Source organism: Lampetra fluviatilis, chromosome 6 (genome assembly GCF_964198595.1).
Source record: "Lampetra fluviatilis chromosome 6, kcLamFluv1.1, whole genome shotgun sequence".
Classification (NCBI taxonomy): Eukaryota; Metazoa; Chordata; class Hyperoartia; order Petromyzontiformes; family Petromyzontidae; genus Lampetra; species Lampetra fluviatilis.
Window position 1 is genome coordinate 5985089 of NC_136280.1, and position 17385 is coordinate 6002473.

The 17385-nt window shown below is 39.6% G+C and overlaps 1 protein-coding gene across 1 annotated transcript; it reads left to right on the forward strand.

The window, feature by feature from the left end:
* Positions 1-1467: 1467 nt before the first annotated feature.
* Positions 1468-16691, forward strand: RSPH14 (radial spoke head 14 homolog). The gene is made up of 6 exons (XM_078857297.1): positions 1468-1884; positions 3738-3840; positions 4167-4285; positions 11773-11998; positions 14065-14201; positions 16246-16691. The coding sequence occupies exons 1-6, from the start codon at positions 1683-1685 to the stop codon at positions 16482-16484; spliced, it is 1026 nt and encodes a 341-aa protein (XP_078713423.1). The 5' UTR covers positions 1468-1682; the 3' UTR covers positions 16485-16691.
* Positions 16692-17385: the final 694 nt, after the last annotated feature.

Genomic DNA, 17385 nt, shown 5'->3' on the forward strand with positions numbered 1-17385 from the left:
TTGGAACCTCATTTGCCAGTAACAAAATATGCGAATTGTTTTTTACTCTTTTATCTGGCAACAAAACTGGCACCTTTTTTACAAGGAGTCATGTTTGCATTGACCACAACACAAGCAGTCAAAATGCAAACAAAAAATAAACAATTCTGATAATGATATGCACTGTACTTGAAATTGATTGGTTCACACCAGAGACAGCTTTTCTTAGAGCCTAGTCTCCACTGGTGTTGGACCAGATGACGCCAAAAGGCGTACTACTCAAAAATAGCGCACTATCAGAGTATTAAGAGCTCGGGGTAAGCATTTACCAGTATCAAAATATAGTAATAGGTTTTTATCCTTTTATCTGGTACAAAAACTGACAAATGTTATATTATTTTATTTTTATTTATTTTTATTTCATTTTTTACCTACGTGACTTTACCGAAAGAACTAAGAGTATAAAAAACTGACACCTTTATACATTTCCCTTTATGGTACAGTAGTAGTATTCCAGCATTGTTATTACTGACCATGGTTTTGAGTTTTGACTTAACTGGATCATACTTTACACAAATTAAACAATGCCTTAGCACCATCTTCTTGGTTCTTTCGGTAAAGTCACGTAGAAGGGAAGTAATAAAATAGTAAAAATAAAACATAATAAAACAATTCTCACGACGTTTCGGCCACAACGCAAGTAGCCGTCCTCAGGCGGCAGTTTGATTTGACCTCAACACTTTTCCATGTCAAGCCAATGGCAAGATGGGTTTTTTTCTGTATATATTTTCAACTACGGTGTCTCCACCTATGTCAACGTTTACTCCGAGGAGGAGTTACCGCTTAAAATGCTTACTTATAGTATATTTATATATTTTTTATGACAGATGTGGTGAGCTTCAGTATTCATTCCGAGCTTGCACTCTGCAGTCCCCTGTCATCATCATTCATGAGCCATAATCAATTCACTTGCAGGATGAGGGCCAGGGGTTGGGTTGCATAAGACAACTTTAAGTGAAATCATCCATTCGGATGTTCCACTACAAATCAGTGTAAAGTAAGAGCCATTTCAACTTAAGTTCATAAAATGAAAACTTTTACAATAAAAACTTTTTTTTATCGTTGGATTTATTGTTAATAACATTTGTCGCTAAAGCCTACGTGTTAAATTCAGCTCAAGTTGTTTACGCAACCGGCAGCGGTCCCTTAAGCACTTTATAAAAACATAAATGTTTCCTTGAGTGAATCAGGCATCGCGGAAGGCACCTAAGCACCGTAGAGGGGAGGGGTTGTAGTGTGGGGGAGGGGAGGGGTTCGTTGGGGGAGGGGAGGGGCTGTGGGGGGTGCTCAATGCTGATTCGTTGGGGGTCAAGGGGAGGGGGCGGGAAAGAGAGCTCAAGGACCCCCCCCCCAAACCACGACCCCCACCCTTGGCCAGGACCCCTCGGTTGCCATCGCAACGGAGCGTAAACAACGCGAAGCCGAACAGACGCACGTGGACGTGACGCTGGGGGCAGAGCTGTCAATCTTTGTCGTTCTTGTCGTTCTTATCGTTCTTTTAATGGTATATTACTTTATATATATACAGACTTTAAAAGTATACGATCCCCGTCCACGGTTGCTAAATTAAATTCACAAAACGTCCATAAGTAGAGTGCAAAGTTTGGGTCCGCGTGTGTGTGTGTGTGCGAGCTTCTAGCAATATGGCTTTATACACGAGGTCATCCGTTCAGATGCCACCGGACGTGGACCCGACCAAGGCCACCTTGGCCTTCGGGGACAGGGCGCTGCCCAGGCTGTGCAGGGAGTTGCAGGGGCCCGAGCTGCTGACCCGGCAGCGAGCCCTCATGGCCCTGTGCGACTTGGTGCACGAGCCAGAGATGGCTTACGAGGCGGTGCGTGTCGGTAAGAGCCTCCTACTCCTCGCGGGTGATTGGACCTGCCAGTATTTTATAGGTTTGCGTCGAACTCAGACCCAACTTCGAATAGACATTGCCTTGACACATGGGGAATTTCATCAGCAGTGACTTTAAGTAACTCTGATTTTGCTGACGAGACGATGATTGTCAATATCGATCCACAGTTTGTATTATTAAATCAACGTTTGCTGCATAAAAGATACACTTCCAGAAGGCGGTGTGGCTCATGGGATGTGTAAAGCATACTTTTGTAGGGGTGGATTACCACCAATAGGAGGGGGAGTGGGACGGTGACAGGAGGAGGGGGAGGAGCAGGTGAGGAGATATCAGGGAGAGAACGGGCAGGAACGAGATTGGGACGGCTGGGGACAGGTGTGGATGGGAGGAAAGGAATAAAAGACGAACCCCCTGCAACCTTGTGTCGGCTCTCCTTGACACGTTTTATCTGGAGAGAGATGTGGGAAGGAGCTATGTCTGATGGTTTATTTTGTTTCCCATTAATGAGCCTGTAAGGGTTCGAGGTAGGGTTAGTGTTGTACTGACAGAGGTTAGGTGAAGATGGAGATGGAGTAACCTATGAAATCAGCTCGCGTGAAGGTGCTAGGTGGGTGTTGGTGACGGCTTGGGGGAGGAATTCATCCATGACTGGAATGACTATGGCTGCTGAAGATCTAGAGGTCATAGGTCAACGCATAATATGGTATATCGCCAACGAGACACCGGCAACTATAGAGCTTCTTCTTGGTTCTTTCGGTAAAGTCACGTAGAAGGGAAGTAATAAAATAATAAAAATAAAACATAATAAAATTATTATTTTATTACTTCTCTTCTACGTGACTTTACCGAAAGAACCAAGAAGATGAATCCCTGCAGTCACGAAAGCTTTAAATCGAAACTATAGAGCTGCCACGTTTTGATGATGCACTTGTGTGAGACTCACCAAATGTTCCTATTGCATTTAGTTATATGGAGTGAAGGCTGACTGAGGTTTGAAATTACACATGAAAGGGTGTAAACTGTAGAGGCATGGTTTCATCGTGCGTGGACACAGATTTTTATGTTCTGAAAGTTACATTTAAGCCACCACTGACAGCATGGACGTTATCACAGTACCTATATTCTTGGCTCTTTCGGTAAAGTCACGTAGAAGGGAATTTTTGTATTATTATTATTTTATTATTTCCCTTCTACGTGACTTTACCAAAAGAACCAAGAATATTAATCCCTGCAGTCACGAAAGCTTTAAATCAAAATTTATCACGGTACCTGTATAAACTTCGCTATTGCTATTGACCAGCGTGGTCAAGTACATGTTGTATGTCATGCTTTATCCCAAACATAACTTTTAAGGATCCACATTTTTTTCTCTCAATATATTGTATTCTTATTTTTTTACAAAAACACCAGCACTATCCATCACTGCTACCTGAACAATATGGTGCAGGAGAACATGCCCTTGCCTATATGCTCTCTTCTGTCTGTTTCAAAACAACCAAGTTTAAAACGTCTTATACGAAAGAGTTTGTTGGACAGACGAGACATTAAAGTGCTCATATAATGAGCCAGAGAAGGTCAGCCTTAGAGGGGGTAAATAGGCTGAGCAGCAGGAAGACGTTGTAGGCCAAGGTAATGGAAACACTGAATAAAAAGCAACAGACACTTTCACGAGAAAGCCATCAGAGTGCAGCCTCATTTGCTCTCAGAACATCAACGTGAACAAAACCTGCATCAAACACACTCTTAATGTTCCCCACACAGCGGTGCCGTATGTGGAAATAGAAAGCTAAACCATTAACCTGTGTTTTTGCTGTGGTGGGAATGAATATGTTACGTTTACAGGTTGTCTAGAGTGTCTGAGGTCACTGCTGGTTGACGAAGATGCCACAGTTCGTTGTAAGGCGACAGAGGCCCTATCCATTATGGTCTCGCACAGCATTGCCAGGTAAATTTGCATCATATAGATAAAATATTTAGCTGGGTGGAATATTGGTTTGAGTGTGTGGCTCACAGTGTGAAGGCTGTGAATTAAAATCTCGGTAGGGGCCCAACTAAGTTCTTCGTTGCACTGATTAATTCAATTTGTAGAAAGACAACATATTACTATGGTTAGACTCATTCTATAATTGCAACGTGTAAACAGATTATGAACACCATGTAATGTATGCTTTTTTGTCCTGCATAAAAACAATGGATGAAAATGATTAACCAATATTTACCAAGTTTGTAATGTTTAACATGTCTTTTTGTCCATTCTTATGCTTCTAACAGGACAATGTTTTTGTCCATGGATTTGATTTTGCCGCTGTCTCACCTCTTTGACGATGATGTAGACATCTGTCGATTAAATACCCACAAGACCCTGGAAATGCTGTCTGAAATTCCTCACGGTACTGAAATTACTACACAATACAGCACTCTGTATGCACATGCATGCATACACACATGCGAACACTCTTAAGCTTAATTAAACCTTCCTTCTGTTTGTTGAGTCAATATTTTTCAAATATATATTATTTTTAAATAATATATACATATTTATGTACATATTAAACCTGACACGTGCTTTATTACATAATTTATTAAATATTCCAGGCCCTACAGAGCAATATTGAATGATTGTATGTGTTCTTACAATACATAGCTTATTTATATAACGGCAATCCATGTACAGGGTTGTGAATTATCCACTTATCCATGATGCGCCTGTTATCTAGAGACATTCAGCATTGCTGCTGATGAATATTTACTGATGTAACACAATGGTGTGTGTGCTGCTTATACTCATAAAGGGATTTCAAGTACCTGGTAAATTATATGTCACCACAGACCTGTGAAGTCAAGTTGACTATGAGGTTAATAATTTAAGTTGAAAGGGGCAACCTTGCTTGTGGACATCCGTGATAGGGTGTCGTCATCGCTGTTATGGACATACTTTGCATTATCTCTGCCATGCATTTTCAAGGGTTAGCACTGAATCTGTCAATACTACAAAGTGAAAGGATTCACTATGGTCCCACAGATGCCTATATTCCAAGTGTTATAATTAGAGTTGAGCTATTGGATGAGTAAAGTAATTTGCTATACTAATTTTTGCTTATATTACTTGACTAATCTAATAATACGAAAATAGTTGGGGAAAAAAAGTCTCACCCCAGTTCCCACGTGTGGCATTTAATTACAAGTAAATAGTTGCATAAGGTAACTACAAATTAATGTCAGGGAGAGTGTATGATAGGAAAGTCAATTCTAAGTAAAACCTGGGCATGAGAGCAAGTACAAAGTAATCGGTGCAGTTATGACAGCAAAATAAATTTTCCCATGAAAGTAAATGAAAAATAATTTTGGAGCATTTCATGACCGGAAAGTAAATCTCACATTAACAAAACAATGAATCTTAGGATTGATTTTGCTAGGAAAGTAAATTCCAAGCAAACTTGGGAATAAAAGTAAATCCTCTATGAAGCAATGATAGTGTATTTTTGTAAGAGGAAATCAAATTCAGTCATGCACGTATTGCAATTCTTAATTGTTGTGTCTAGTGACATATGTGGGGTCACTACGGCGCATGGTGTCAGTTGCAGTTCCATGGAGAACCAGGGTGTAAATGGTCCTTTCTGTCAGCGGCGTGTGCTGGGGCACCAAGAAGAGTCCATGAGGGACATGGCTCTGGCGAATGCAGAGAGGGGGCATGGAAGGACGAAATAGTCTGGGTGAACCCGAGAGGGCATGTGACCGGACAGAAGAGGTAATGGGACACGTAGTGTAGGGTCCTCGTTCAGAAATGTTATTGTGTTTTATATGAAATTTATTTAAATATATCACATATTAAAATTTTCAAATCTCACAGATTATATCTTTTTAGAGGCATGAAATAGTTGTGGATGTTATGGTGGCAGGGAAGGCCACTGTAGAGGATTCGGAACAGAATGTGTGGCAGTTTTACATTGTTATGGAGCTCCAGGCAGTGGGACTTCATCGGCTGGATGCTATAATCATGCTGCAGGCTGCCATTGGTCATGCTGAAGATGATATAGCTCTGTTGGTCAGTCAATAATATTGCACTGAACATTTAGAAGATCAATAATTCACTCTGATTTTAGGCAGAGGCAGCGCATATGCTACATAAAATCCTATGGGTCACCTACCTGGGCGTTACCACCTTTGTGAATGCTACCGGAAGAAAACCATCACGTTTCAAGGACTTTTGGTCTCATGGTCATTTTAATGAAGGTTTTCTCCCAACATAAGTTCAAAGGTCTGGAAGTTAGGAGTCAGCATGGCAATAAAAGAGCGTGATTTAAAATAGGTGAGCAAGAGAAGTAAAATGTCAGCCAAGAGGGCAGTTTGGTTACTAGAGGGAATAGGCTCATGCTCACACACATTACACCTTTTCTCATTGCGCAAACAAGCGTGCATTTTATTGCCTTGTACAACATTTTCTCCAATTCTTCCATGATACATTTGCCTGTAATGTTTATTTAAAAACTCACTTTTGCATTGTGGTTGAAACTCCACCAGTATCGTGATTATACCAACTATAGTAACAGATGCTCACAATGTGCTGAAATGCCATAAAAAATTCGGTTGAATTAGAGCGTTCTGCAATAAAAGAGAATTGATATTTAGAAATGAGATGGGGATGTTAATTTATTTAAGTAAATATTAACTGAACATTTTAATTTAACGGAGAATACAAATTGGATTATAGCAGACTGGGAAAAGAATGGATGAATACAACCATATCCGTATTGCTTATTTATTATTAAACCATTCCAACATTATCATTCGTGTCCTAACTACAACATGCTAATACGAAACTGTTTTAAATAACCCATGCGCCGGTAGTTTTTCATGAAGACAATTTACATGAGAGCTTTGCTGAAAAAAACCCAATCCTGATTGCAGAATTTACATTGCAATCTTATATTATACCAAGTCTATTAACTATTTGCTACACTTTTAATTAAATTCCCATACAATACTTGTACCTGTATCTGTAACAACCTAAACATATGCATAGAAATTACCATTGAGAAACAATATACGGTGAAAAAGATGGAAAAAGTATGTGTTAGCTCGTCAATAAACGTTAACTTTGCTCATAACAGAAGCTGTTTATTGTCATATATGTGGTATACTATGTTATAAAAAGGGCTTGGGCAAGACACAACTTTAGAAGGGATGGTGATCGATCGTTGTGAATTGGTATGCTGCATTTAAGTAAAAAAAAATCTCCAGCCTGCTCTCGGCCATGCCTTGATATTATTTTGATTCTCATCCGTTCTTAACAACTGCCCTCGGTAAACATACTCCCGTGTGTTGTCCAGTTGCATTCCTCCAACAGATTTTTGGCTTTTTGCAGCTCATACTTACCTTGAGCCACACTTTGTAGCTTCGTTTATTAATGTCTTCTATAATTTCCTGTAGTTTATTTCCATTGGTTTTATAATGACTGTATCATCACAAAATTTTAGATCGTATTTATTTTCTTCGTGTATATTCATGCTTTTATTATAGCGCCAAAAATTGCATTACCCTTTGGGAAATTAAAGCTTTTCGCCCCCCCCCCATTTTTACTGATCAACAGCATACTAATTTACGTGATCCAGTACGCTTACGACTCCACCACAAGTCTCTTTTAACTCTGCTGTGTTTTAGAATAGGCTGAATGTCGCACCTGTTCATGGCTCCTTCCTCTTATTTGTGAATTGTGTATAAAAGAAATGTCGATCTGCAAATATTTGCAATAATTTCAGATAAATCAGACCGTATGGATATTTTGAATATATAGTTTAGTTAGTTACAAGATCTATGGGGAGGTCCCCCCCCCCCCACATTGCCGCGGATTAATGGAGTTTGACTGCATGTAAAATTTATGTTCAAGCATGGTTATGACATTTCACTTGGTGTATATATTTTGAACACTCGCAAACAAACTCATATTTCTTTGTTTGTGAAGCACGTTGGGTTAGTATATTGGACAATAATATATGTTAGGGTGTTTGTTATCGTGATATTTCAGGCATACTTGATTACATAATTGTGTACCGTATATGCTTCTGATAGCTTAGCAACCAGACTGCAGTCGCTATTACAATGGCAAAGAGTACACTTATGCTGTAATTGATATGCATTTACTTAGATGTTACACTTATGCTGTAATTGATATGCATTTACTTAGATGTTAACACAACAACAACAAAATCCTGCGTATTTTTTTTTCCTCCGCGAGCTTATTTAATGATAAACATTTGCAAAATACCAGAGGCTGGACTGTGACATGTTATTTGCATGTTTTAATACAATTCACTCAAATATATCAAATATACTGCAAGCGTTGCTTGCAATTTAAAAATGACTCCCCTGGAGCACTGGGTTAGAGTTATTCATCTTAAGAGAAAATAAACAAATCAACTTCAGATAGGAAAGAGTATCTGAAAAGCTGTTCGGCCAATACCAATCTTAATATATTTATAACTAGCTTTACTACTCGGCTTCGCCCGAGACTTGGATTCTTGTCTTGGATTAATACACGGCCTACGCGGAGGGTGGGGGGGGGGGTGCGTGACGTCAGCAGGCACACTGCGTGACGCTGCCGCATGCGGGTGACATCATAGATGTGACGTCACCGCTCACTTGTGCAAAATATATCCATTATTGCGCCCCCCCCCCCTCCCAAAATACAAAAGTAAATTTTCATACTTTTTGCATTGTGTGCAGTCTGGAAACTACCCACATGCCAAATTTAAAGTTTGTTGCATGTCGGGAAGTGTACTAAATATTTCTAACAGACACACATTCACAAATTTCCCTTTTTTTTTATATATAAACTGCAATCATCAACTACACCTGCTAACAATATTTAAATAATAATCAATTGCACCGGGTAGTTATGTACACACACTGTGAATTGTCTTTTTAGGCATAATTATTTACATTGTATTGATATCATGCATATTTAATTAAACTGTTATTATTGAATAATATGAAATCAAGTTTGCACAGCCTGCCTGCACTGCAGGAAGCTACAACGTAAGTCGTTGAACAATTGTTCCGTTTCCATTACTATGACATGTTCATGAAGAAAGGGTTTCACCTCTTTGAGTGGCCTTTTATGCTCATGGGTTTTGAGAAATGTAGATTTAAACCAAGAAGCTCAATGCCTACTCTCATATACAATCCAGTCGACATTGATCTGCTCTTCATGCTTGGGCGCAGTAGACAAAAGACTGATAACAGTTGTTATCTTAGCCACCCTGAGTTTCTCACGTTTTTACGCGCCCCATTTGAAGTACATTTTTCAATTGTCATAAGGTTAGCCATGGTAAGGGTGTTTGTGTTGAGTAGTCGAGACCTTAATTCTCAGCTTACGCATGCTTATTATTAATTGATTAATTCTGCCTGTGCTTACCAAGCAAACATTCTGGGCTTCAAATGCTTTACATACGGCAGTGTGGAAATATATATTCTTAGGTTTTTTCGGTAAAGTCACGTAGGTAAAACATCAAAATTAATAAAAATAAAATAAAATAAAACAAAAATCACGACGTTTCGGAGGCAACACAAGTCTCCGTCATCAGGTGGGGCCGTCACAGCCAGATTAGCTGCATCACGTTATTACGCGCTAATCTGGCTGTGACGGCCCCACCTGATGACGGAGACTTGTGTTGCCTCCGAAACGTCGTGATTTTTGTTTTATTTTATTTTATTTTCATTAATTTTGATGTTTTACCTACGTGACTTTACCGAAAAAACCTAAGAATATGATTCCTTGCAGTCACGAAAGCTTCAAATCTAGAATGGAAATATATATCCTATTTTTTTTCATAATGCTTACATAACCGCCTCTGAGCTGCCCAAGAAGGTAATTCACGATTGACCTTTAAACACATTTTTTTTTAATGCTGTGAACATCAACTCTTTGCAAGTGAACATTGTTGTTCTCCACTATATCCGTGGTTATATGGGCTCAAGAATGTCAATGAACTTGAGGAATATACACTAATGCACCAATACAGTCAAAGGTCTTTGAGGTAGTCAGCTTTTGTCCAAATGATATTCACCGGAGCGCTGAAAGCTGTCCTGACTGCAAGGTCATTGCGCAGTCCTGTCATAATGGCCGGCAGACCAGGCAAGGTCTCCCCTTTGTTCTCTCTTCGCCTCCTATGAGCGCAGTCTGCCACGTGGAATTCTAAGGTTGTACAAAAATTCCACAGCGAGCCTTTGGCGTACATGATGTTTATAACCGAGTCTGTGCCATTGGAAACGATGACGGGTCTGTGGCGGCACAATTCTTGGCTATACTGTGGACAGTCACCATCTTTCTCTTCCACCGTACCCCTTGCTTGAGCCGCTGGTATCCACGTGTGCGGCAAGCCTGAAGTCTTGCCGGTGCCTCTGGCTCTGAAGCGCAAAATAGAGACAAGTCAATTCGATAGGACCACTTGGCAAGCTCGAAAATGTTTCCTACTTTGCTTGCAGCATATACAATTTAATGGCAGAAAATTGCGTGCAGAGATATTTCACTTCACGTTTCTAATCTAAAAACTACCATCTTAAAGATTCCCGCAATACAATTCTAGGATTACATATTGAGATCTAAAGAAAAGGAGTCTGTCAATTAATGTGTCAGCATTTGTAAGGCACTTGCCAAGCTATCATAGACACCTATTATATTTGTCATCCATTGTATATGAAGAACTATTAACACGTCACATTTCCTTAATTTATGATTGACTTTGCAAAGTGACATTTGCTGCATATATGGGGATTTAAGCGGTGTATATTGTCAGCATCAACATTTACACGCGGATTCAGTTGAGTTTATTTACGTGGATTCTTGAAACGTTACAATTTCCAGCTTTGGGTGTGTTTTTATCGCTCCTTAAATTTTTTCAAAAAAGTTCCTTTTTCACTGCAGTTACTGTATAGACGAGGATGCTACACTAGGTTACAGAATGTTTTACCACAAGAGTCCCCACAGCAAATTCCAGTCAGGAATAAGACTGCTTTCTTTTCCTCCCCCTCTATGAATTTGACCATGACACCAATGTACGATGGCCTACCTATTATTGCAAAACATAAATAAAATTAAAGGTAAAGAAGGAAGCGTACACAGCAGGATGATCAACGTCCTTCTGTAGGATTGTGCACATAAGGCAATGTATATTTAAGACATCAGCAGGACTGAGGTGAAATGTGCTTATTTCAACAAGTTTTAGGCCTCAGAGGCTCGAGAAAACATGCTGTCGCCAAGCCCAACAGTAATGGAGAAACACAAAAAATATATATATTCTCAGTATTCTTTGTTTCATTGTTTCCCTTGAGGCTTTAAAAAAAACACCCAGTAAAGTAAACCTCATGCGACGGTAGATATGAGACTCATTTTTATGAAGTCTGTCACGAAAAAAACTTGAGAACCCTATTCATGCAGTGTAATGTTATGGAGCGGCTGCAATTGATTGTGCACGATTTTGAGATAATTAACAGTGGACGGGCCTCATTGGATTCTGCAGCGTCGGTCACGTATCGTGTTATAAAACAAAACAATAAAATAGTGTATCTTTAAACATTTACGAAAATTAAATGTTAGTTTTTCAATTGCTTAAATTAGTTTCGTTTTAAGGCACAGATTAATGTGAAACTGTGGCAGATATACACTGCCTATAATTAAGCTATCTTGTCATTCCTGGAGAATAATTGACATGCTGCACAATATAGAACTCAAGAACTAATGCTGCTCTTGTAGATGCACTATAAAATATAAATGAATTATTGTAATGGGTCTCTACTCCCCTCTCAGACAAGGTCTAGATGGAGGTAAGTGCAACCCCACATGTCGGTTAATGAAGACATCTTTTGTTGTTGTTAACAGGCGCGCTTGGCATAGTTGAAGCTGGGTTGGTGCCTTGTTTGGTTAAAAAATTGTGCTCGGAGTTGAATGAAATCTGCGAGCTAATTCTGGACACGCTGGACTTCTGCTTGGCCGTGGATACGAAGCAAGCGCTTGAAGTCGGTGCCGTAGATGTGCTCCTCACATTGCTTCTTCATGAGTCTGAGCGGATACGTGCCAAAGCAGCCCGTGCTACGATGAACATTACGTAAGTGCTGTGCAACAACGGTGTTATATATTACATTGAGTGCATTTCAGACGCTGTCTCCCCGACAGACCTGGTCTTCACCTGAAGACGGCTGCTTGCGTTGTGGCCGAAACGTCGTGAGAATTATTTTATAGTGTTTTATTTTTATTATTTTATTACTTCCCTTCTACGTGACTTTACCGAAAGAACCAAGAAGATGAATCCCTGCAGTCACGAAAGCTTTAAATCGAAAAATTGCATTTAAACCCTTTGCATGCACGTGTGTCTGTGTGTATATATATTTTCTAACGGTAAGGGCACCGCGTCTGCGAACCCAGCGACCCCAGTTCAATTCCTGCTCACGGCCAACACCAGGTGCCTCCCCTCGGTAGACTCAAATGAGTACCTGGTGTGGTGTGTGAACATCGTAAAATGTTTTTTTTCTATAAAAATGATTGTAATGGGCACTAAATTGGTAAAGATAACAATTACGAATGAATTTACAATTGAGATGCTAACACCCACGTCCGGGAACTGTTGCAATATGCGTTCTGAAACTCAGTCTGGACAAGCACAACATAAACTTGAGTTCACCTCATCTAATAGATTTCATGTTTGTTGGTTACAGCCAAGTCATAGACGATTTTACAAAGAACTTGTCAGGAGTACAGGAGCAGTACAAAAATAGACTTTTGCAAAGCAGAAATAGCTGCAAATCCAGCAACACATGGTTGGAAGATCAATGATGCATAGGCGGAAAGGTGCATGGATATATACACTATATCAGTACACAAAAGAGAAATGATAATGCTGCATTTCAACCATAAATATTTCATACTTGTGTTATGATGTGTAAATGTGATTTAATCAAAAAAGTGGTAACCCACTGAGGTTCATGGACAGTTTTTCAATTTATATCTGGTCTCCTTTAGTTCCATTAGGAATTGTTTTCGTGAGATACACACAATGGTCTCTTTCGGAATTGATGACATACAGTATTTAATACGTATTGCGAAGTAGATTTTGAGATAAAATAGTTTTATAACTCTAAGTTACGCGTCTCAGCTATGGGTAAGAATCAGCCGTGATGTGATCGAGTGGGTTAGTGCTTCGAGCACTGAACTGACAATGAGGAGATCGCGGAATCCAATCTACACAGCTACCTGTGATTAAACCGGGTTTTCAAGTGTAGCAAATTGATGGGCTCATCCAGTTACCAATGATTGCACGAAAACAAAAAAATTGTAATATAAAATTGGGATTTTCACGTAATTTTGCAAAATAAATTCTGGCGCAAGGAAGTTTTTTCCCCCTCAATTTCACTGCCATTGCAATTAATCTTTAGTGCAACTAATGGGGATATAAAGGTCTTTTTAAAGGATCTCAGAAGTAGTTCTCTGATGGCAGCTTCAATGGGTTCTATAACACAGAATAATGCATTACTTTGCGAGATATCTGAATGGATACCTTGCCTCATGACATAATACCAACAGCACAATTAGAATAAAATAAAACAGGGCAAAGTAGACAGAAGCAGCCGTAATGAACATTTGTATTAATATTATAAATTAAACACCTACTAATGAGAGTATATTGGAAACATACACATTGTTCACTCTATGCAGTGGCCGATGTCTGGTGTTGGCAGGGTAATTTTTTTTGGGGTACAAAATGGAAATATATATGTACACAAGTATAACCCTTTGGAAGAAGGCCTTTGGAAAAGGGCTACGGGGATAATTTACCATACTTCATCACACTGGGCAGTGAGGGTTCGTGAAGGCGGAGAGCACAGAAGTACAGTACAACAATGCATTTAGCTGCACTGTTCTCTCTCTGCTGTCCACCATGCAGATCCACATTTCATCACCTATAACACCGGTTATGCGTCGTTCAGACCTGCTTAGCTGCTGAAATCTGATGAGATTGGGTGAATTCTGGATTATTTGTTTGCAGTCTTTCAAATTACTATGTAGACATCATATGTAATGCATTTTACTCTCTATCATTAACAAAGCAATACCGATGAAATACTGTATCTGGATATGAAATAGCAATATTTAACTATTGCTGTCTGTATTTCGCAGAGTATCTCTAGAAGGCAAGAACCAAGCTTGTGATAAACAATTGGTGCCCATCCTCGTTGGACTTCTATCTGACTCTTCGACTGATGTGAGGGGAAATGCAGCTGGTGCTATCATGAGCATAGCTGTCACAACTCAAGGTGACATATTTCTCATTCCTTGTTTTGCTAGTGACACATCTCTCTTTAAAATTGTCATTGCACCGATGCAATTTGTGCTCTTAATTTCCTCATCCGATTTTTGGTTCAGCTATTCAGTGGCACTGCCTTGAAATCCCCAGTTCCTTATTATGATTGCAATTCCAAAATTGACGTGGCTGCCATTGGTTCTAAACAAAAAATACATTTGTGTTATGTGTATACTTATGCAGTATATGCTGTACAGTACGACGTTGCATATCCAGATCACTGGGAACTGAGGTATAGGCAGACAAAAAAGAACAGTTTACATCGTGCACGTATTTGTTACTAGACAATAATGAAGCACAAATTGTGTGAAATAGTTGGATTTGGCAACGTCTATAGAGAGTGACAATCCTACCAGGCACATACTGAATTAGTTGTGGGAGTTTAATTGGTGAGGGTGCATTTGTGACGGTTAAAATGTGACATTGTAAAGCATATACATTTCATAATAATAGGTTTTCCCCCCCTTTTTTCTGGCAACAAAACTGAAACCTTTTTTTACAAGGAATCATGTTTACATTAACCACAATACCTGCGGTCAGAATGCAAACAAAACCCACACTCTGATAATGTATGCATTGTCCTTGCAATTGATTAGTCCACACCAGAGACAGCTTTCCTTAGAGCCTAGTCTCATACGGTGTTCGACCAGATGACACCAAAAGGCGTACGACTCAAAGACAACGCACTATCAGAGTAATGAGGGCTCGGGGTAATAATTTACCTTTGCCAGTACTCCTTTGCCTTTCCTTGTAAAAAGGTTTCAGTTTTGTTGCCAGAAAAAAGGGGTAAAAACCTATTATTATATTTTGGTACTGCAGGAGGTTGTGGGTTCGATCCCAACCCTGATGCCTGTATATTTGGAGTTTGCATGTTCTCCCCGTGGCCGTGTGGATTTTTCTCTGGGTCCTCCGGTTTTTCCTTCCACATTTAGGAACATGCTTTGAGAGTGTTTAGAGTATTTGGCGACTATACATTTCCATGCAATAATCCACCACGTTGACTAGTGATTTGTGGCCAGGTCGCTTCTGAAAAAGGGCTATATAGCTCAGTGGGCCTTACCTGGTAAAATAAAATTAGTTTAGTTTTAGTTTGCATGTGAAACAGCTTGCGGTTTAGTGTTGTTATTGAGGAAGCAGGTTTCAAAGACCTTATGCCACACACAACTGCTGCTAATCAAGGCTCCATTTTTATTTCGAGTTTGTCAAAAAGATATGGGTAAATCTGATAAATTTGGAAATATTGTGTAAGTACTAAATTATCTAATCAGTAAATTATGATACATGGTATTGGTATCAGTGGTCTCTGCCCTGCATGCTTGAATGTGTAATTGGCATACATATATGTTTCAATCTGATAACACTTAAACAGTGTAACATATGGTTGTTTCAATAAAAACAATGCAGTACTATTAGATTGAAAAAAAATGGAACATGTCAACTGACACTACTTTAATACGGATAATATTCAACAAAAACTGGCAGCTACACAAAAGTGCAGATGTGGTACCATATGTGTATAATTGCCTCCCATCTTGCCAATTCCAAAATATACACACTGCATGTGTACAACTGTAATTTGCCCTTTGTGAACATCCACAACAATAATACATCATCATTTACATTAATGGTTCATAAATGCCAGACCTCATATGCCACTTAATTTAGATTTTTTTTTGCCATTTAATTTAAAATTGCATACAAAATATTACACAACATATTTTTTGTATTTGGATTGGTGGAATAGGGTAGGATTATAAAGTATAAAGATGATCAGTTGGGATTAAAACAAGAGCAAATATAGATACAGCAAGCGAGTGGTGCCACAGTTTGATAGACAACACCGTCTTTTTTTACTCACATTAAATTATTGCGATAATACACAACAGTACGACTCTTCTCTTTTGCGATTAAGATTCAAGAGAGATACTACTTCTACACTCACGTTTCTGATCCGGACGCTAGGTGACTGGCTTGACTGACACATTGTGTTGTTACAGGCAAGTATGCAGCCCTGGGGGCCGAAGCAGTGCATCCACTTGTGGAACTGGTGACAGATGGACGAAGTGAGGTGCGTCTCAACGCCATCAAAGCCATCACGGCCCTGGCAGAGGCCCCAGAGGGACGCGAGGCTCTGCTCCCCAGCGTGTCCTTACTGGGAGGGTGCCGGAGCGACGCGAGTGCTGCCGTGGCGAACGCGGTCGACATTGCTCTTCGAGTCATCACCTGGAGGCCTTAGCTGGCGCCATGATGGCGCCACGGGTCCTTCGTTTTCATTTGTGATGTTAAATTTAGCTTTGGTTTGTGAAGAAAAAAAATCTTGCGTTGAAATTCTTAAGGGTTCAGAACATTGCGTGATTTTTTTTCGGTGCAAGTCAGTTACAACTCTTTTTTTTCATGTAAAAAAATGGGGTTTTGGTTTGTTTACTTACATTTTTTGACAAGTGTTCCGTTCACCCTATGGCTACATTAAAATGTTCAGGAATTACCCAGTCGTTTGCATTATTTATTGGATGCAACTGAAGATCAGAGTACAAAAATGCATATCATTTAATGTCACAATTTGAGGCATAAAGAGTCTGCTTGCCTTCAGCGATTCACGCTCAAGACAGCAGTCAATGCAGTCAGAAATGCTTTTATACTAATTGCCTCATCAGCAGTCTGCACGAGCTTTATTTTTTTCAATGACTCACCCAGCCATGACGACCAGAGGAAATTGCTTGGCTATAGTGGAGATTGTGGAGGACAGTAAAAATAATCATGTTTGGGCCAAGAAGGAACTGCAGATTTTCATTGGCTCTTTGGACTGCTCATTCCTATGCAAGGACTTTGCTCTCTCTGCATGAAATGATAGCCAGGATGAGCACTTCGGAAATCTTGCGAACTCTTACAGAAATGCTGTATGTGAGTTGCATATCGGATGCATGGGAGCACATCGCTTCAGCAAGCCATCTGCTGCATTGCTTGTGAAAAAGCAATGCTTTAATCGATTCAGCGAAATATCCACAAGCCATGTAGAGCTGTATTATAAATTACTGATATATGCAGTAGCTTTCAACGTTGCTGTTTTTTTTTAATGCACCACCTGCAGCTTTACTATAACTTTATATTATTTATTGAAATTCTATTTGCTATTTTCT